Source organism: Oncorhynchus keta, chromosome 11 (genome assembly GCF_023373465.1).
Source record: "Oncorhynchus keta strain PuntledgeMale-10-30-2019 chromosome 11, Oket_V2, whole genome shotgun sequence".
In the NCBI taxonomy this organism is placed as follows: domain Eukaryota; kingdom Metazoa; phylum Chordata; class Actinopteri; order Salmoniformes; family Salmonidae; genus Oncorhynchus; species Oncorhynchus keta.
In genome coordinates this window covers 47,032,231-47,052,726 of record NC_068431.1, presented here as the reverse complement: position 1 = coordinate 47,052,726, position 20,496 = coordinate 47,032,231, and the positions used below count along the sequence as shown (strand labels likewise).

Sequence of the window (20,496 nt, the reverse complement as noted above, 5' to 3'; positions counted from 1 at the left end):
ATGTGGCCTACTTGCACTTACATGTGTATTGAGTAAAGATCACACGTCCCAAATGTTTTGGGGTTTACAATAGATTTTATAGCTAAATAACATTGCATGTTTGTTATGATATTATGATTTTATTATAGCCCACTGAAAGAGCCGACAACTCAGGTGTGGGGTCAACCAGATAGCACAGCCACAAAGTAGCACAGGCTATAGAGTAAACATTTATGAAAACATACATGTATGTGCTTTTTGGTCTTCATTTCAGGCATAAGATTAAGAAGGTCAATTGTGTAAATGGGCGGAGTTTATGACTTTGTGGCTGTGTTAATTAGTGACGACCGTTTTATTGGTCAGAGCGAGAAGTGACATCGCTTTTCCGCTATGTCCATTTTTGTCTATTCAAAATGGTGGAGCAATAACAAACGCATTGTACATTTCTACGGTAAGAAATGTGTAACTTTTAGTGTCAATGATCCATACTTACTGCGAAGTAGATCCTACCAAACAAGCTGTTATTTCATTTTTTTATTGCAGTAAGTTAAAAAATGATCCCCGTAGCAAAGCTTTACGCCAGATCACACGACATGCATGCGAGATCTGGCCTAACGTTAGCTACCACAGTGATTGTATGAGAGGAGAGGAGGGGAGGGGGGTTGTCAGGGCTCGTATCAGCAGAGTTAGCTAGCTAACTAGAGTACGGAAGCAAATGATAGCCGTCTAGATATTAATTAGCAAGGGTTCGTATCTTGCGACAAAAATGTGCAGGTAAGTTACAGTCAACAAATATGATGACGTGTAGCTAGCCAGCTTTACAATGTTAGGCGGATGGCCACATCTAGCTCGCTACTGCTAGCTAAACAGCTAGTTTACGTACCTGGCTAGCTACAGCACTTTGCTAACTATGTACTATACACCTGCAGATGTAATAAGTGTGCGTGAAGTTGCATATAGCGAGCTTTTGCAAATGGGCACCCACAGTTCCAGAAGAACTGTAACGCGCAACAAAAATACAATACGTTTGTGCGTCGGGTGTATGTACATTTCCTCCACTGACACTGATACGGTATTTCTGTTTATTTTCAGTATCAGCATGGCAGACAAAAATGGCAAGAAAGGGAAACCTGTAGGTGTTAAGAGAACATTGACCAAGAGAGAACAAGAAGATCTGAAGAAAAAGGTAAGATATTTGACCCTTTAAAGATATCTGCAACAAAGTGTATGTCTATTCTTGCTCTGGATAAGAGCGTCTGCTAAATGACTTAAATGTAAATGTAAATATCACATTTCCAGGAACAAGAAAAAGCAGCTGACGTTTTTGAAGAGTTTTTAGCATCTTTTGACAGTAACGACAAAAGTGGGGTGAAAACGTTTGTTCGTGGGGGGATCGTGAATGCAACTAAAGGTGAGCAGAAACATGCTGGCTAATATAGCTCTGGTGGGGTCTATGTTGCGAACACTTATTTTAGTGCTGCATGGTTACTCTTTCTATTTAATTATTTTGCAGAAGAGGAAGCAGCAGAGGTCAAAAAGAGCAAGCTTTACCGACCGAACACAAAGTTTACTTCAGTGTCCCAGAATGTCTCACCAGCACACTCTTCGGAAGTCAGAAGGCCGGTGAGTCACCATGTGAATCTCTTACTGTAACCAAGATAAAACTATACATTATTTTGCCCCTTATGTTTGTCTGGTCCACAGATTGTTAAAAAGAAGACAGAAGAGAAGAAGAAGAGCAACCTTGAACTTTTCAAAGAGGAGCTAAAGCAGTATGTTTTTGACACACCGTAGTAAATCATGTTTCACTCTTTATTTGACCAATTTGTAGTTTACATTTTTGCATAAAATGACTGTTCTCATAGAATACAGGAGGAACGTGAAGAAAGGCACAAAAAAAAGAAGAATGAGCCTGGAGGAGGATATGGAGAATTGGACATACCACTAACACGACGATCAAGTAAGAGCCAGATCTGTCCCTTGCAGTGGAAAAATAATGGCCTTTGTCCAAATCAAAGATGAACCCTCAGTAGCTTGTACATGTTTAGCTGAATATGCATGTCTTCCTCCAGTATTTGATGATGACTCAGCAACACCGAACACAACGAACCTGTACATTGGCTGCATTAACCCAAAGGTAAAGGATCTCTAATCTGCTTAGGATGTTTTGACAAAGGAGATATAGTCTAGCTTGCTCTTCTTTTGTTTGGGATAAGTTCAAATGACTTAAATGCTGACTGCATTTTTGTGAAACTGTGTTGATATGATACTTTATATAATGTGACAGATGAATGAAGAAATGCTTTGCAAAGAGTTTGGCAAGTATGGTCCCCTGGCAAGCGTGAAGATCATGTGGCCCCGTAGTGACGAGGAACGTACCAGGGTCACAAACAGAGGCTTCGTGGCCTTTATGACCAGGAAAGATGCAGAGAGGGCCTTGGCTGCTCTAGACGGTGAGTCGGTGATAAGAGAATATTAAACATACTATTCGGCAAATGCTGCCAGATGTTCCATTGACCGTGGCTCATTGTAGGATCATTACTGCTTTTGCTGCAGGTAAAACAGTTTTGGGTTTTGAAATGAAGCTGGGATGGGGGAAAGCTGTTCGCATCCCTCCCCAGCCTCTCTATACACCCATAGGGGTACTGAAAATCTCCACACCCCCACCCCCCTCTGGCCTGCCCTTCAATGCTCAGCCCCGAGACCGCTTCCGTAATGACTTTACCAAGCCATGGGGCAGGTCTAAGGAGGAGTTTGACAAGGTAGGTTGGTTATTTTTCTTTTAACACTGTTGGGAATGTGCATGTTTTTTTTTTCAAGGTTATATTTATTTGTTTTACACTACAGTTAACTTGCCAATTTTAGGTGTGTTTGTAGCAGATATCCTATGCGGGGTGATATTCATCATAGGATCAATCAACTGGACATTGCTTAGAATTGCGTTTAGATGCACACACACAAGACCATTTGATGGTCATGTTCTGAAGTAGCAGTTCCGAGTTCCATTTCTCAGTTTAAATTCCAGTTGGTTTGTCCTGTGGTGCATGTATAGACATGTTATGAATCTATTCCTTAGTCTAGTAGTGTATTAGGATATGTCCTAAGACAGGGGGTTTGACCCAGATGGAGTTATGAGGTATTGTTACAGAAGCATATGCATTCAAAATGTTACTGTAAAATTAAGAGGGTGGGGATATCCTATAGTATAGATAATTGACTTATAGTGTAGCCGTCTCTTGAATGTGGGATCTTTTTCCCTCATTCAAATAATGTATAGCTGTTACTGCTATCGTCGTTTTCTATGCTGTATGTATCCTGCAGTGTTTCATCTGTATATATACTCACTTTTTTTATATCTTCACTATTTGATTTGACTTCATGAACAGACTCTGTCCGAAGCCGTAGTCAAAGTGGTTATCCCAACAGAAAGGTACACACTCTCTATCCATTCTTACTACTACTGCTACGACTGACCAGCCGTTCTCACAGACAGAACACAGTGTTAGAGGACAGAGGCCCTGCCCTGGTGTACTGTTCCTGTGTACGTATGTGACCGACAGGAAGCCCCAGTCCTAAGTGCTATGTCTGTATGTACATGACTAATGGGAGAGGACAGCTGAGACCATAACACTGTTTTTGTGCTTTTCTCCCTACATGTGTCTCATAGTTTGTCCTGTTCTAACATTGGTCTGCATTAAGCCATCTTGTTGACAACATGGCCTATATTCAGGGAATTGGTGACTCCTGCTGCTTAGGACTGGGGGCCCTGTATATGACTAGTAGAGGGGCCATGGTTCTCAGTTGAACATGGTTAAAGTGAACCTCTGGCCTAGTAAGCAAAGCCCTCTGTTTATTAATTAATGTCATCCTCATTAATTTTGTAAATGACACTTTTCTAATCCTCTGTCTGGAAAATAGATTGTTAGACTTAAGTGAGTGTTGGAGTCAGTGAGTTAGGCCTATATCCAGTGAAACATACTGGTACTAACTTCAGTGGCAACCTTGGTTCTTCCTATCTGGGTTGGCTGAGACACTGCAGACAGATACAGCTAGAAGGCAGATGTGTTTTAGATTCAAATCAGCAGTAGCTAATGGTAGTAAGTAATGTTGTCACTCATATTGTCCCACTTTTTCCATTTATACACTCTATTTGGGGGGAGAAGAAACATTCTAGACACATGACAAGGAAACACGTCACGATTACCTTCCGATGTAGCTGCGCACTAGGGACAGACAGTCTCCCCCACTCACTCGTGTGTGTTTTGTGTGCAGACCAACACAACATTTCCTCAACATTGCTGTGACAAATGATGGCAGAGGGACAGTGTTATGGAAGAGCGACGGAGAGGTTAAGGGGCTTAGTGCCAGTGTACAGTGAGAGCCTTGACATGGCCACTGGTCTGAATGAGGGGGGACGGGACATGTCACACCGTCTGGTCTCTCATCCCCTCTCCTTTTACTCCACAGGAATCTGTTGGGCCTCATCCACAGGATGATAGAGTTTGTGGTGCGTGAGGGACCCATGTTTGAAGCCATCATTATGAGCAAAGAGAAGAACAACCCTGACTTCAGGCAAGGCGCCATTGCTGAGCGTTCCCATTCCCTCTTGTCATATCAATGATCATATATATTTTGAAACAAACCTTATAAACTATTGATGATTTCAGGTTCCTGTTTGACAACAAAAGCCAAGAGCAGGTGTACTACCGCTGGAAACTCTACTCCATTCTCCAGGTAGGTCATGCCCTTAATCTGACCTGGCTACACCTCTATGGCCAGGAGTCCATCTCACTGCTGTGCCTCATCCGTGTCCCTCTATCCCCAGGGCGAGCCCCCCAGTGAGTGGAGGACGGCAGACTTCCGGATGTTCCGTGGGGGCTCCATCTGGAGGCCGCCCCTCCTGAACCCCTACCTCCATGGAGACGAGGAGGCGGGAGAGGAGGAAAAGTCTCCCTCTCAGGAGGAGGAGCTGAAAAAGGGCCAGCTGAAGACCGAGTGAGTGTAGCTGTACATACAGGGGCAGAGAGGGAGGTTCTGAGGCAGACTGAAGATGAAAAGTTCTCTCAGGAATGTTATGGGAAAACTGACTGGTGAAATTCAATGTTCTCTGGGCAACAAAACCTGTGTATTTATTCCAGGCACAGAGAGAGACTGGAGACACTGCTGAGAGGGCTCACCCCTCGTAGGGAGGATGTTGGTGATGCCATGCTGTTCTGTCTGGAGAGAGCCGAGGCAGCGGAGGAGGTGGTGGGGTGCATCGCGGAGTCCCTGTCTCTCCTTCAGACACCACTGCAGAAAAAGGTCCCTCACCCACTTCCTGTACACGGGTCCATCCTATGAGTCTCACATGTGCATGATCAACCACATTCATGTGACATGCTACTCACAATCGTCATGTCCATCTATATTTCCACAGATTGCCAGACTGTACCTGGTATCCGACATCTTGTACAACTCCTGTGCCAAAGTTGCCAATGCATCTTATTATCGCAAATAGTAAGAAGTATTTTTTTTAGATAAATCTAATTATAGAATACACACGCTCGGTGGTCATACATACGGTGTCTGAGGGTTTTCACTGTTTCTTTGTTCCTTCAGTTTTGAAGCAAAATTGCCCCAGATATTTGGTGACATTAGTGATGCATATCGAAACATACAAGCAAGACTACAAGCTGAACAATTCAAGGTAATAAGTGTAGTTAAAAAAAAATGACAATGCTTTATTACCCTTTTAAGCTTGTGTTTTGTTGTTGCCTTTACTAGAGCAAATACATTAACACTCATCTATGTTTGTCTTTTCTCAGCAAAAGATAATGGGCTGTTTCAGGGTCTGGGAAGACTGGGCCGTCTACCCAGAGCCCTACCTGATCCAGCTGCAGAATATCTTTCTGGGTCTTGTCAAGGCAGGAGATGAAGTGATCGAGAGGGTAGAGGTGAGCTGGATCTCAGGACAGGACCCTTCCTGGACAAGACCTGGAAAATAGTTTTGATCAATGCCTATTTGACTGATGACTGCTACATTCTCTGATAGTGTGTGTGTTAGAATGCAGCTAGAAGCAGAGCTGAATTTCGAGTCATTGGTTTATGTGGGTATCTCAGGTGGCGTCTCCAGACCTGGATGGAGCCCCATTGGACGGGGCACCGTTAGATGGAGCTCCGCTGGACGACCTTGACGGCTCGCCCCTGGCCTGGGACCCTGCCTCCCTGGATGGGGTGCCTGTTGACGACATCGACGGAGTTCCCCTGGGCGCTCCCATGGATGACATCGACGGAATGCCTTGTAAGTCAATTTGGCCGAATATTTTTTATATTTTTTAAATGTTATCTGTGAAAAACCATAAAAGATTTAAGCTGTGGACTTGATGTATGTTTTGTGTTTTCCAGTGGATGATCTGGCCCACTCCAAAGTGGCTCTGTCTAAATGGGAGAGGGTGGACGATGCTGAAGCTCTCCCACAAGGTACTGTACATGTTCAGTACTATAATCCCCACAATCACATCTCTACTCCTATCCCTCACTCTGCCTCTTCCTCTTTCAGCTAACACTGAATCCAAATGGGACAGTGTGGGAGAGCGATATTCTGGGGACAACACAAATGTAAGGTAAGAACCTGGTGAAAGCCGTTGACGTTTTTGGGAAGGCAACTTTTTCCTGAGTTACCATCATTGTAGCCTGTCTTGCAGTAGAAGAATGGCTCTTCCTCATCCTCTCCCCCTGCAGTACTAACACTAAGGAAGGAGATGGCGAATCAGAGGGTGACAGCAGCGATGATGACAGCCCATCTAAGTACGACAGTGCTGACTTCAAGAGCTCCCTCAGTAGTTTTGAGATGTCTGAGAGCAAGAGGAGCCGGCTGAGAGAGCTGGAGGCAAGCACACAGTCTACTGGCACCAACACAGTACCACACACACACAACCCACTGCAGTAGTAATTCAGTCTGTCCATAGCGGCCATCCGACAATACATAGGTCTTCTATAGCGCTTTTATACAACAATTGGACCCACTGTTCTTAGTGTACATATAGTATCTATTGTCTTTGCTGCAGGTGAAGGTGATGCAGTTCCAGGATGAGCTGGAGACTGGGAAGAGGCCCAGGAAGTCCGGAATGAACATGCAGAAACAGGTGGAGCACTACAGGAACAAGCTGCTACAGAAGGTGGGTGTGCTTTTATGTCGTACAGGCCCTGCAGTAAGGGAAATGGCCGAGGGGATCATAAAGCTGCAGTTGCACATTTGACCCAATAACTCACCTGGCTGCAATTGATCCACAGGAGTTTGATAAGGATGACCAGGAGAAGAAAGAGCGATCCACGCCCAAGTCAAAAGACAGATCAAAGAAAGAGGAGAGGAGAGACAAGACGGAGGAGAGCAGTAAAGGACGGGAGAAGGAGAAGAGCAAAAGGAGTCAAGACCGGGACAGGAGCAGGGACAGGGGACGTAGTAGAGACACAGAGGAACGGACACAGAAATACAGAGGACATTCTCCCTCAAAGTAAGGCCTGTGTGAAATCACTTGTCTGTGTTCTATTTAATGTGTTCAGTATTCTCTCTCTATATATATATATATTTGGGTTGATTGATTTATCAACTACCTGTCCAACAGAACAAAGTCAAAGTCTCCCAAGAAGTCCAAGCGGTCCCGGTCGCCCTCGCCTGCCAGGAAGAGGAGGAGGTCTAGCTCCCGGTCACCACAACGCTCCCACAAAAAGACAAAGAAGAGCAAACACTGATCCAGAGGCCTGGACTCCATGCCTCTCCCCTTGACGCAGCAAGGGGACTCCCATGGACTGTCCTGCTCTGCCAGTGATTACCATGACACGGCCACACCACGCTCGTTTCCTCACAATGCCTCTGAACTGTCAGCTGTTTGTTCCCCTCTGTACCGATATCCCGATTGCGGCAGTCAAGATTTGGCAAATTTTTTTGTAAGATGACGTTCGAACATTATTTGTACAGTTGTTGTGCCGTTTGTTTTTAAACCCCATTCAGATTATTGCGACTAGTCCCTGAGATGTCACAATAAATCACTATTGGCATTGTGTCCATTGTCCAAGGTGGGGAATGAATTAGTGGAGGCTACCATTGACATCACCACGTCTCCTGTCCAGTCATTCTACCTTTCATAATTGAGGCAAACTTTCAGAACGGTTCTCATCTCAATGGAAAAAACAGAATGAGCTCACTTTAAACGAGAATACCGTTTACTTTATTAAGTGAATCATAAACAATGTAAAAAAAAAAAAAAAGTGGTTCAATTTTATTCATTACACACTGACAGATGAATGAACATTTACAACCGTAATGATTGGAGTTAGTGCTTAGTTAACACATTTAAGACCGTCATTCCTGGCAAGGAGGAGCGCGGGGGTACTAGAAACGCAGTAAGAGTAAGACAGCGTACCCCTTACACTCTGACAAATAGCTTACATTAGTGTATTTTAATCATCCATCCCTCAGTTACCAGTCCTGCTTTGCACACTGGTTCTTTGTGTTAAACAAAAAAAGTGTGACAGGACATCCGTGAGCTGCTTCCTCCACCTACAGTTCACTTCCTCCACCTTCCCCTCATCCTCTACTGCAGGGTCCCTGTTCTCCGGAGGAGAACTCCTCCCGGATCACTCACCCGTAGGCAATTGGCCGGTTTTAGAAGCGTTGGCAGGGCAGCGGGTTGCTCTGCCTCCATTGAAGGACTGTACACTGACGGCCAGATCAGGAAGGGTTCAGGATGAAGTGCTCAGTACTTTTTTACATTGATAAAAACCTTAATGGCGCCAGTGAAGTCAGCAGAGAGCAGAACCTCTGTATGATCAGTCTTCAGAGCCCCTGTGGACGAGAAATACCCTGTTTAGCATTGATACCTACAAAGTTTTCCTATCGACTCACCTCATCACACCATTCATTGATCACTCTTAAAGATGGAAACAGCACCATGGCTACCCCAGCGCTTTTGTTATCGATTTGTGGACAAAACAGAGGTGAGGAGAGTTGGGCAGTGTGGGAAAAACATTTGCAGTACATATTCTGCTGTTCTATAGCACATGCAATGACAGAGTGTTTGTTGTTTGCAGTAACTTCTTTGTAGTAATATCCCAAAACAGATGTGCTAGTTTGACCATTAAAGGATCCCAGCTTTAATGAAGAGTCGCTCGGAATAGTCTCAGCATAGCTAAACAGGTATATAAAAATCAGTATACTGTACCTGAGGGAATGGTCTCAGAGTCAGTAGAGTCCAAGCTCTTACACTCTGCATCTGCCCCAGCCCCTGCTTTCTCTGCCCCCGCCTCCTGGGGGACAATCAGGTTAGGATGGGGTGCAAAAATAGCTGATGTCACTACTGCATTGTGGGCTGAAAAATAAGAGACTGGACTTAGTGGAAGGACACAACAAAAACACTGACAGTGGTTCATATCACCGACAGTAAAAAGCGGAGCACCACTACAGTATCTAGGCACCTTTAATTCCCTCCCAGAAGTCATTGCGGTCTCGTCGTACAGAGGTGAACTTGCTCAGGTCATGGTAGGTGCTCCAGATGTACACGTACTTATCCTCTGAGCCACTCACAATGAATGAGTAATCATGGCTGGAAAATAGAGTGAGAGTTTGTTTACAGACTACATAAGAACATGCCAGACTGAGAAGTAGCCGTTCTCACCTGAAGCTGGCTTTGATCTGACTACTGCTGTTGACGTAACCCTTGTACTTCATGGACAAAGACAGGTCCCGCAGGTCATACAGGCGGATCCTGGAGTCATTGGAGGTCACTAGAATCTACCAACACAATACAAAAGACTCAGCTAACAGATAGGCATGCCTGTGGGAAGAGCACCAGGAGCATGGCTATACCTTGTTCTCTCCAGGCAGAGGCTCGATTCCTGTGATTTTCCGTCCTACTCGATTCCTGCCTCTAGTCGACCGTACGTGGATCTGGGTGTGGTATTTAAGGCGCTGAAATAAGAACAGACATTCGAAAAACGGTGAACCCTCTCCAATGTTCCTCATTTTCAGAATTATGTCCTGCCGTTGTAATACTCAAAAGAATAATCAAACATCGGCTGAAATAATGATTTTTCACTAGCCCTTCAAACTTGAGGAACAGTATGTCTCCCTCCACTGTACCTCAGTGTCGTAGAAGATGCAGCGGCCATCGTAGGTGCCGATGACAGCGTACTTCCCATTCTGGCAGAAGTTGGCAGCAGTGATGAGGCGTGTTTGTCCGTCCACCTCGTTCCACAGAGCCACCTTCTTGTCTGGGATGTTCCACAGACGCAGCTTCCCATCCAGAGAGCCACTCAGGAAGTACCGGTCATCCTAGGAGGAATAACAGATGATCAGTCTGGTTAACAAAGCCAGAACATCGTCACAGCCGTGTATATCACCCCGCAAGCGGTTACCAAGACGGCCATCAAGGAACTTCGCTGGACTTTATGCAAACTGGAAACCATATGTCCTGAGGCTGCATTTATTAAAGCTGCGGATTTTAACAAAGCTAATCTGAAAACAAGGCGAGCTAAATTCTAATCAGCATGGGGCCCCGGGCAGCCGAGCGGAAATGGAGGAAAACTCGCCTCCCTGCGGACCTGGCATCCTTTCACTCCCTCCTCTCTACATTTTCCTCCTCTGTCTCTGCTGCTAAAGCCACTTTCTACTACTCTAAATTCCAAGCATCTGCCTCTAACCCTAGGAAGCTCTTTGCCACCTTCTCCTCCCTCCTGAATCCTCCTCCCCCTCCTCCTCCCTCTCTGCAGATGACTTCGTCAACCATTTTGAAAAGAAGGTCGACGACATCCGATCCTCGTTTGCTAAGTCAAACGACACCGCTGGTTCTGCTCACACTGCCCTACCCTGTGCTCTGACCTCTTTCTCCCCTCTCTCCAGATGAAATCTCGCGTCTTGTGACGGCCGGCCGCCCAACAACCTGCCCGCTTGACCCTATCCCCTCCTCTCTTCTCCAGACCATTTCCGGAGACCTTCTCCCTTACCTCACTCATCAACTCATCCCTGACCGCTGGCTACGTCCCTTCCGTCTTCAAGAGAGCGAGAGTTGCACCCCTTCTGAAAAAAACTACACTCGATCCCTCCGATGTCAACAACTACAGACCAGTATCCCTTCTTTCTTTTCTCTCCAAAACTCTTGAACGTGCCGTCCTTGGCCAGCTCTCCCGCTATCTCTCTCAGAATGACCTTCTTGATCCAAATCAGTCAGGTTTCAAGACTAGTCATTCAACTGAGACTGCTCTTCTCTGTATCACGGAGGCGCTCCGCACTGCTAAAGCTAACTCTCTCTCCTCTGCTCTCATCCTTCTAGACCTATCGGCTGCCTTCGATACTGTGAACCATCAGATCCTCCTCTCTACCCTCTCCGAGTTGGGCATCTCCGGCGCGGCCCACGCTTGGATTGCGTCCTACCTGACAGGTCGCTCCTACCAGGTGGCGTGGCGAGAATCTGTCTCCTCACCACGCGCTCTCACCACTGGTGTCCCCAGGGCTCTGTTCTAGGCCCTCTCCTATTATCGCTATACACCAAGTCACTTGGCTCTGTCATAACCTCACATGGTCTCTCCTATCATTGCTATGCAGACGACACACAATTAATCTTCTCCTTTCCCCCTTCTGATGACCAGGTGGCGAATCGCATCTCTGCATGTCTGGCAGACATATCAGTGTGGATGACGGATCACCACCTCAAGCTGAACCTCGGCAAGACGGAGCTGCTCTTCCTCCCGGGGAAGGACTGCCCGTTCCATGATCTCGCCATCACGGTTGACAACTCCATTGTGTCCTCCTCCCAGAGCGCTAAGAACCTTGGCGTGATCCTGGACAACACCCTGTCGTTCTCAACTAACATCAAGGCGGTGGCCCGTTCCTGTAGGTTCATGCTCTACAACATCCGCAGAGTACGACCCTGCCTCACACAGGAAGCGGCGCAGGTCCTAATCCAGGCACTTGTCATCTCCCGTCTGGATTACTGCAACTCGCTGTTGGCTGGGCTCCCTGCCTGTGCCATTAAACCCCTACAACTCATCCAGAACGCCGCAGAACATTTCCCAGGACATAGACATATCTTATATTGGCAGAAAGCTTCCATTCTTGCTAATCTAACGGCACTGTCCAATTTACAGTAGCTATTATAGCAAGAAAATACCATGCTATTGTTTGAGGAGAGTGCAGTTATGAACTTGAAAATGTATTAATAAACCAATTAGGCACATTTGGGCAGTCTTGATACAACATTTTGAAGAGAAATGCAAAGTTCATTGAATCAATCAAACTTTGCACATACACTGCTGCCATCTAGTGGACAAGATCTAAATTGCGCCAAGATTCCTAAGTCATATTGGCCTTTCTCTTGCATTTCAAAGACAAATGTGTTTTCTTTGTATTATCTTTAACCAGATCTAATGTGTTATATTCTCCTAAATTAATTTAACATTTCCACAAACTTCAAAGTGTTTCCTTTCAAATGGTATCAAGAATATTATTGCATTTCCTTGCTTCAGGTCCTGAGCTACAGGCAGTTAGATTTAGGTATGTCATTTTAGGCGAAAATTGAAAAAAAGGGTCCGATCCTTAAGAGGTACAGCCACCACTAGCACAGAGAGGCGGCAGCCTACCTACAGACTTGATATCATTGGCCACTTTAATAAATGGAACACTAGTCACTTTAATAATGTCACTTTAAGAATGTTTACATAGCTCGCATTACTCATCTCATATGTATATACTGTATCCACTATCTGTTGCATCTTAGCCGCTCGGTCACTGCTCATCCATATATTTTATAATGATATATTTTCATCCCATTCCTTCACTAGATTGTGTGTATTTGGTTATGTTGTGGAATTGTTAGATATTACCTGTTAGATACTGCTGCACAGTTGGATCTAGAAGCATAAGCATTTCACTACACTCACAATAACATCTGATAACCATAGGTATGTGACCAATACAATTTATTTTGAGAACAATCAGCCAACTCACTCTGCACGTACATTTTTTATTTATTTTTAAAAAGTCCCCACTTCAACCTAAACACGCACTGACAAAGGCACACACGCTCATAAAGGCTCACTTACTCTGGGATGGAAAGCGATGGCTGTGACGAAGTCAATATGCTGAAAGCAGCATAGACACTCTCTCCTGGATATGTGCCACAGTCGGACCGTCTTATCCATTGACGAGGAAAGTAAGAAGTAGTTCTGGAATCAAATAATAAGGTGAATACTAGGACAATGTACAGGCATTTGGGGGGTGGGGTGGGGGGGGGGGGTGGAAAGGACTGTGTAGTCTCACCTTTGACCAGGACAAGTCCAGCAGGTCAGCCGTATGACCCTTGTACTTGCAAAAGGGGACTTGGCGGAAGGGGAGATTCTTGTCCTCTGAATCAGGGTCTTCAGGAACACTGCTCATCTGGGAACAAAAAAAAAGAGGACCTCTTGTCTGTCCGGCTGGGGTCTCCACAGTAAAACTGGTATAGTCACCCAAAGCAACCCTGAACATAACGTTACTTTCTTCATGTTTTACAGCTGACCCTCAACTCTAACCATGTCACTGATGGGTCCTAACCTTACTCACCCCACCGTCCGTGTCTGATTTAGAGGAACACAGGCTTTCCTGAGAGGGAGAGGGCGACACACGACCTGGTTGAGAGAGAACATAAGGGAAGAACCATGAGAAACCCACCAAACAAGCTTTACATTTACTAAAGGTGTGGCAGACAAACTATTTTGTTCAGAGACAACAGAGCTCAGCCCTTCTTAAGGTCTCATGATCTACCCACCTTCAGTGTTGTACTTTATCCTCATGTTGTTGAAGTAGTCAAAGGCATTTTTCAGAACCCAGATTCGCACCACGTTGTCCTGGCCTGCTGTTGCCAACAACCTCCCACAGTGTGAGAACTTCATGGTCCACACTGCACCCTGAGGACCGGACAACAGAACAAGGGTTAGGCAAATATGCATGAATATATATTCACGCTTACATCTGCATTCATGGTTACATGCTGTATGGTTCAGTCATGGAAGAGATCTGTTGTTCAATGGAAAGAGGGCACTGACACATTAACACACAATCTTACCATGTGCTCTCCACTCAGGTCCTGGACCACCTTGACCTGATCAAAGTCAAAGGGACCCTTGAAGCTGTGGGCTGCCTTGAACTTGACAGGCCGGGTGTAGGGCATCCCCTCATCATCACTGGAAGACGGGTCATCCTGGTCGTTGTGAAACACTGAGACAGAACCACACAGTGAGACGTCACCCAGCAGAGTGACTAAACCGCAGAAGAATGTTCATCGGAAGGGAAAAAAATATATATATATATTAAGTGGATGGGGGCTGGCATACCTTCATCACGGACACTCTTCACCTTGTTGACGGCCTTCTCACCATACTCTTCAGCCAGATGCTTGGCCCTCTTCACAGACTTGCCCAGGAACTTCTTCAGTTGAGTGCTGTGGTCGTGAAGACAGAGGACACATGAAACACTGTGAAACCGTCACAGAATGTCAGAGCAGAGAGGAAAGACTAACAACAACATGAGGCAGGGCACTATGCCATTTCTTACGTTTTCTGTTTCAGCTTCCCTCCGTCAGAGTCGGTCAATGGAGCCTGGGCCTTGTCATCATCATCTGACTGTGCTGCGTCATTCCTGACAGGAAAAAAACAGAAAGACATCTTCCTCAAGATTCGTATTATCTTTTTTATGTATGGGACTGCTACTGTTAGCACAGGGGAGCTGTACGTTTTTTCAACCATAGCCCACGGATTGGTGTGGCCCCATGATATATTACAGTCCTGGCTTGAGTTATAGGGGAGCAGTTCTTACGTGATGTACTCCTTCGTCCTCCTCATGATGTGTAATGTGAGTGGGTTGATCCCTGTGGGAAGCTTCTCCTCTGCCTGGATGAGAGGGATCTCCTCACCTGTGTCCAGATTCTTGATCATCACACTCGCCAGGATCTCCTATTACAGAGAGCCCAGCCAATCAATGAATTAGAAACAAACACTCAAAAAGGTATGTGTAGAGAGTAGACAAGCCCCTTTGTACAGGTTAAGGGTGGATGAATGAAAGAGCGAGACAAGGAAACATGCCTCATCAGTCAGCTCTCTGCCAGAGTTGGATCGTGGACGCTGAGGACCTAGAGGGTCGCCAATGGGACTGGATGCCTGCTCATCCTCATTCTCCTGTGGGAACACACCAATATACACACACGCACTTACTACACTGGTTTTAAATCTAAGACAAAGGGGTATTCCGAAATGCAAGGGTCAAAGGTCTGTTGAAAAAGGAGAATAAAGAACAGAAAGTAAATCCACACACAGGTATGCTGCTGCCGAAGTGTTTATTCAGAAGAGGACAACATTTTAACCCCAAACTAGGTCTTTGTCAGGACCAAGTTTTCCCCAAGTGCAGAAGAATATATACATTGGCTTCCCACTGACCTGTGCTGTGACAACCTTGTCCCCACTGGTGGCGCTAGCGAGGTCCAAAGAGTGCTGCAGATCCTTGGTGATGCTCCTCACTGTGCTGCTGGGAGACACCAGGCCACATGGCTCCTCCAGCTCCCCTGCATACACCGGCCAATCACACAGCAAAGACACAGGGTTAAAGGTCAACAGTGTCACCTTGTCTCCATGGTTTCACAACTAAATGACCATGAGTAAGTGTGGGTAGTAGTGAACAGCTGAGAACAGTTATGAGAGGTCAATGTGCTCAGCTCAGTATTCCATCCCTGCAGCAACATATTTAATTGACATGCATATCAGCATTTTATCTTGACCTTGTGATACTGAGTGTGTGGGTATACAAGCAAAGTGTTATTTACCTTCCAGTCCTGCTGGCCTTATACACTCCTGGGACTTCTTGCTGAGGGGTAAAGCAGGCCGGGATGGGGGTGGTGGCCGTGGAGGAGCAGCTCCGCTGGGAGGGGGTGGGCGTGAAGGCGGAGGTTTCTTGGTGCTGGCCACAATGTCAGGCTCTACAGTGAACTGCCGTGGGGGTTTTGTAGGCCCCGGGTCAGAGGAGCCAGCCGGCTTGTCTGTGAGGGGATCCTGGTCTAGGATGTCTGCTGGTCTCTGCTCCCTATCCCTGTCCTCTGCAGACACCCGGGGTAGGTCAGGGAGGTCCGGCGGGAGGTCTAGTTGCCCCAGGGTGCTGGTGATGTCTGGGGGCTGGACGTGCTCCTGTGACCCTGACAACAGGCTGGGGATGTCTGGGAGGGCCATGGAACACGCTTCCTGCTGTTCCTGTGGCTGCTCTGATCTCTCAACCACAGGCTGAGGTTCAATAGCAGGATGCTCTCGTTCTACAGGGGCCACATTTTTGTCCTTCACCTCTGACTCTGCCCTTGTATCAACATTCCTCTCCTCCTCCACTGCACTTCCCTTCTGGCTCTCCTCAATGATGCTGTCGATGATCTAGAAGGGACAAGACATCATAGATGAAAACAATCATCAAAAAGGTAATGTACTCATAACAGGATGTTTCTCTAATGAGGATTGTGTGGTCGTATGAGTGTATTCGCTCTGATAAAAGTGTTGTGGGAACTCCCCACACTTAAGGTGAGAGAGGGACGTGAAGAAGGAGTACAGACACACGTTGGAGGGTCTGTGTTGATGACAACTTAGTGGCGTGCCACACATCTAAACATTTGCTGGAGTGACAATGTAGAATCTGGTGACACCATGACAGCATTTACATAGAGCCCAAAAACCAGCAACCATCAAAACACATTTACCGACATGAACACTACATAGTCAGGGGCTAAGTAACTATTAAAAATTCTCAGGAATAAAATCCAACATATTTTTTTCCATAATGTCATAACCACCTAGCTAAGTAGGGATTAATGAGCATTAGCCTACATTTTAAGATAAGGAGGGGAGTACCTGAATGGAGTCATCTTGGCGTGCCTCAGGTGCGGCCAGCCCAACAGCCACGTCCTCTGGTGGGCTCTCTACCACCCCCTGCAGGAACGCAAAACTAAATGTACATGAGACTGACAAGGAGAAACACTACTTTTATAAACTAGCACCTCATACAGGGCATCTACACACTAACATGTTGGGATGTGCTTACGATTTGTAATATTTTACTAGTAAAAGGGATGACAATGTCCTGAATAGAGTATGTGAAACCCTAAACTGGCACCTACTGCAGGACATGCAGTAGCAAACTGCTTATTGCAAACAACCCTGGGTAAGGCTGTGTTTTGGGTTTAGCCTCAATAGAACTCTTAAAGGCGCTCCTCTAGCTCGTTTGAAAGTAGTTACCCAGCTATGCCCTTTAAGTAATGATTAAACTAAAAACCAACACTCGTTTACAGTTTTTGACATCTCCTAAATTAAATGAAACTTCACTCTCTAGTCTTTAAAAGAGGTTAGGTTCTTATTATTTTTTACTGTCAAATGCTAGTAAGAACAATAAATACCTGAGGTATGGGAAGGACAAACTTTGCAGGTGTCCTAAGTAATAAAAAGACACAAGTGGAAGTGTTAGTCACAAGACTAGTCCTGATATGGTTTGTCAGAATTACCTTTACCTAGGGCCTAGGGCTACAATTCAGACGAGAGATTTGAAAGAAATCATGCTTGTTTTAACACTACAAAACAAGAGACACAGGACAACCGTATAAACAATGTATTCTTAACATGTAAGATATGTAATCATGTAAGATATGTAATCATGTAAGATATGTAATCATGCAAGCTACAGGAAATTACAGCACCTGTTACACCAGTGTTCTCCTGTTAGTTTAAGTTTGAGCAAATTAGGAAAAATAAAACTTTTCAACAAGCAACAGTTGAAGCCAAAACCACTGTAGATATTTTATCTCCAATCCCTCTACTATAATTATATAAAAATGAAAGTGTGTGAGCCTCAAAGAGACATGTCAATCACACTTCTCTCTCTCTCTCCCTTACACTTGACCCCTCTTATATGGTCATGGCAAAAACAAAGTTCCTGTTGGGAGACTTTGGCAATTGATGACCTTTTGCCTCTTTAAAAAGATGGAGTAAAATAAGACAAGGCAAAATCATCCACAGACTGGAGGCATAGTTGTTGTCGTTGTTGCAAATAATTATAGGTAATGTTTTCATTCCTTTATTAGTGAAGAGACACTGAATGTATGAGCAGAATAATTCTTACTCGCGAACATCTGGTTGAATTCATGTCAGTGACCAGCATCATCATCACAGCTGATAACGTTTTTCAACACCAATAGCACAGTATATACCTTTATTTGAGCAATTGATGTAAGTAGAAAGGTTACTTACACTTTAGGAGATGGAGTAAAATTTACGTCTTCAGCAGCATCGTAGAATTCCTCTGTGTCACTATCTGACGCCATTTAGTTAGCTTGCTAACGTACCTAGCTAGTTTAGATGGATACAATCCGATAAGGGAAATCGCTGCAATATTTAGATGTGGTCGGTTTATTATGAATACATACAATTCGTACAGGAAATAAAAAGGTTACTCCACTGAAAACGGACTTCTTTCTGTAGGATACACCCAGATGTTGCTAGCTAGCTACTAGCTAATGCCTGGGAGAGGCCACTCACCTGTGTGTACTAGCTACTGCCAGTACTGGCCGCTATTGCTAACGTAGCTAGCTAACGAAGAAGGTGGCCCTAGTCTTTCGCTAGCTGCCAAGTTTCTTGAATCAATTCATAAATAAATACTCTGAATGAAAGGTCACCGCTAAAACGACTACCTATTACCGCGGTCTTCCTAGAAATAGGACTGCAGCCGCAACAAATTTAGGGCAGCTTCAGAAACAAGGAGGAAGAAGAACACCCCCAAAAGATTAAAAACACACATTCAGAAATCTCGCGCGAACTTATTTGACAGCTTCAAACCCCCAGTCGTCTCTTTCATATAAGCTGATCTGAAAACATAAAGCAAAGATGGAACCTGATTTGGTCACTTGTCTACTTCTTTCAAAGCTGTTCATTAAAGGATTCACGTGTATTGTAAAATACAGTATAGTATTTTACAATACAGAAGTGTTATAGTAGTGTTTTGTATTTTATTAGGATCCCAAATTGCGAAGGCAGAAGCCACTCTTGCTGGTTTCCAAATAGCAGTAAATGAATTTATACAGTAATAGTTTAATGATGACCCTTGCTTAGGCTCGATACAATCACCCCAAAGTAAGTTAACTCTATTGGAGCAGTGTTTAGCAATAGAGACCGAGGTTTGACATCCACAAGGGGTGTTGCACTGTTCGCTGCAGAGGGAATAGTGTAACGACCTTATCCCTATTATATTAGTATTCGGATTCCTAATTATATGGATCTGTGGGCTGGGAGAGATCCGGGTTGAGATCCGCAACTGTTTGGTTCACACCTGTTGTCCTTTGGTTACAAGTTTTGTTTTTTACCGAGTCTTCTAGGCTTACTCTTTTAGCTCACTGACCGAAAGCAGAGACTGGCTTGGGGAGCACACGTAGTCTTCAGGTCTGCAGTAAAAATAAAAACACAATTCATCTTGTTAAAAAATATATAGGCTATTTATGGTCTATTTGTGAGTCATCTATAACATGAATTTATCAAACAAACAACTATATTGTCAGCATAATGCTTTCTTCTCTACGGTTTTACACCTTAAGTGAATGGTATATACTAATACTGCCACCAGCTGGACCACGCTTACTTTGTTTGGTTTTTGGATGTTTTGTGGCTATGAAAAATATTGCCATATGAGGGTCTCGCCAAAATGGCGCTGTGCGCACACGCATTTCTCCGTATTAAAACTTTGAATTAAATTGTGAATCTCCTACAATTTAGCTATAGTTATCTGTCGTTTGACTATTAAATATTATTCACGACTACATTTTATATTATTTCTGTAGCGCTGAAAAATACTATTAACTTCGAATGTGCATATGTAACGGTTTAATTAAATAGTTAAATTCCTGCATGAATTGGGTATTATGCCATCTCCTGGTAGATTAGTGTATTTACATTGTCTAATACACAGCGATAAAGGAATGGGATTCTGGGTCATCCACAGCAGATTTATGGAGAATTCTCGGTTTTCCATGTGGGTTTTATGCTAGCAAAATTTAATTTGGTAGCTAACTCGAAAATGCGTCTTGTTTAGGAGTATTATTTATATCCCATCGACTAATGATAATTATTCCACACTGTGTGTCCCATCATTGCAAGTAATTCATGACACATGTATAAAGTATATGTTTTATAAACTCATAAACACCAGCCAGTGTATGAGCCGGATTTTGTTAGTTTAATAAAATATGTGGAACATTCTAGGTGTATTATATTTCTTCGCCACAAGAGTGTGGCATTTTTCAGGTTAATTTTATATATTTTGAATAATAAAATGGATAATAGTTTATTCTGATTTTGTACATATGAGATTACACATGGAAATTATGTATTTATTTTATTATAGTAAATTAACAATTGGTGGTTAAATCCACTATACGATCACAATGACTGATAGACGTTTCAATCGTTTTTTATGTTAGTATATTATACAGCAATGTATAG

The 20,496-nt window shown here is 44.4% G+C and overlaps 2 protein-coding genes across 5 annotated transcripts; one reads left to right on the top strand and one right to left on the bottom strand.

Annotated features, from left to right (window-relative positions):
* Positions 1-271: 271 nt before the first annotated feature.
* Positions 272-8,021, top strand: LOC118390402 (U2 snRNP-associated SURP motif-containing protein-like). 2 transcript variants are annotated; one of them, XM_035780929.2, is made up of 24 exons: positions 272-430; positions 1,072-1,165; positions 1,279-1,390; positions 1,493-1,602; positions 1,684-1,751; positions 1,845-1,939; positions 2,052-2,116; positions 2,267-2,432; positions 2,536-2,741; positions 3,366-3,409; positions 4,447-4,551; positions 4,647-4,713; positions 4,805-4,974; positions 5,118-5,280; positions 5,396-5,475; positions 5,578-5,665; positions 5,784-5,912; positions 6,079-6,259; positions 6,364-6,438; positions 6,518-6,581; positions 6,700-6,847; positions 7,026-7,136; positions 7,252-7,472; positions 7,584-8,021. In XM_035780929.2, the coding sequence occupies exons 2-24, from the start codon at positions 1,079-1,081 to the stop codon at positions 7,708-7,710; spliced, it is 2,682 nt and encodes an 893-aa protein (XP_035636822.1). In that variant the 5' UTR covers positions 272-430; positions 1,072-1,078; the 3' UTR covers positions 7,711-8,021. The 2 variants fall into 2 exon arrangements, with proteins under 2 accessions (XP_035636822.1, XP_035636821.1); XM_035780928.2 differs by lacking the exon at positions 272-430 and adding an exon at positions 619-753.
* Positions 8,022-8,159: 138 nt separating this feature from the next.
* On the bottom strand, positions 8,160-18,828 carry LOC118390401 (WD repeat-containing protein 44-like). Of its 3 annotated transcripts, none has more exons than XM_035780925.2 (20): positions 18,256-18,826; positions 17,409-17,442; positions 16,867-16,944; positions 15,804-16,395; positions 15,421-15,545; positions 15,070-15,162; positions 14,804-14,940; positions 14,543-14,626; positions 14,323-14,429; positions 14,055-14,206; positions 13,758-13,896; positions 13,544-13,617; positions 13,271-13,387; positions 13,054-13,176; positions 10,097-10,288; positions 9,824-9,925; positions 9,633-9,748; positions 9,433-9,560; positions 9,180-9,326; positions 8,160-8,803 (listed from the first exon to the last, which is right to left on the bottom strand). In XM_035780925.2, exons 1-20 carry the CDS (start codon positions 18,327-18,329, stop codon positions 8,715-8,717), a joined length of 2,703 nt encoding a protein of 900 aa, XP_035636818.1. In that variant the 5' UTR covers positions 18,330-18,826; the 3' UTR covers positions 8,160-8,714. The 3 variants fall into 3 exon arrangements, with proteins under 3 accessions (XP_035636818.1, XP_035636819.1, XP_035636820.1); XM_035780926.2 differs by having other exon boundaries at positions 13,553-13,617; positions 18,256-18,825; XM_035780927.2 differs by lacking the exons at positions 8,160-8,803; positions 9,180-9,326 and having other exon boundaries at positions 9,442-9,591; positions 18,256-18,828.
* Positions 18,829-20,496: the final 1,668 nt, after the last annotated feature.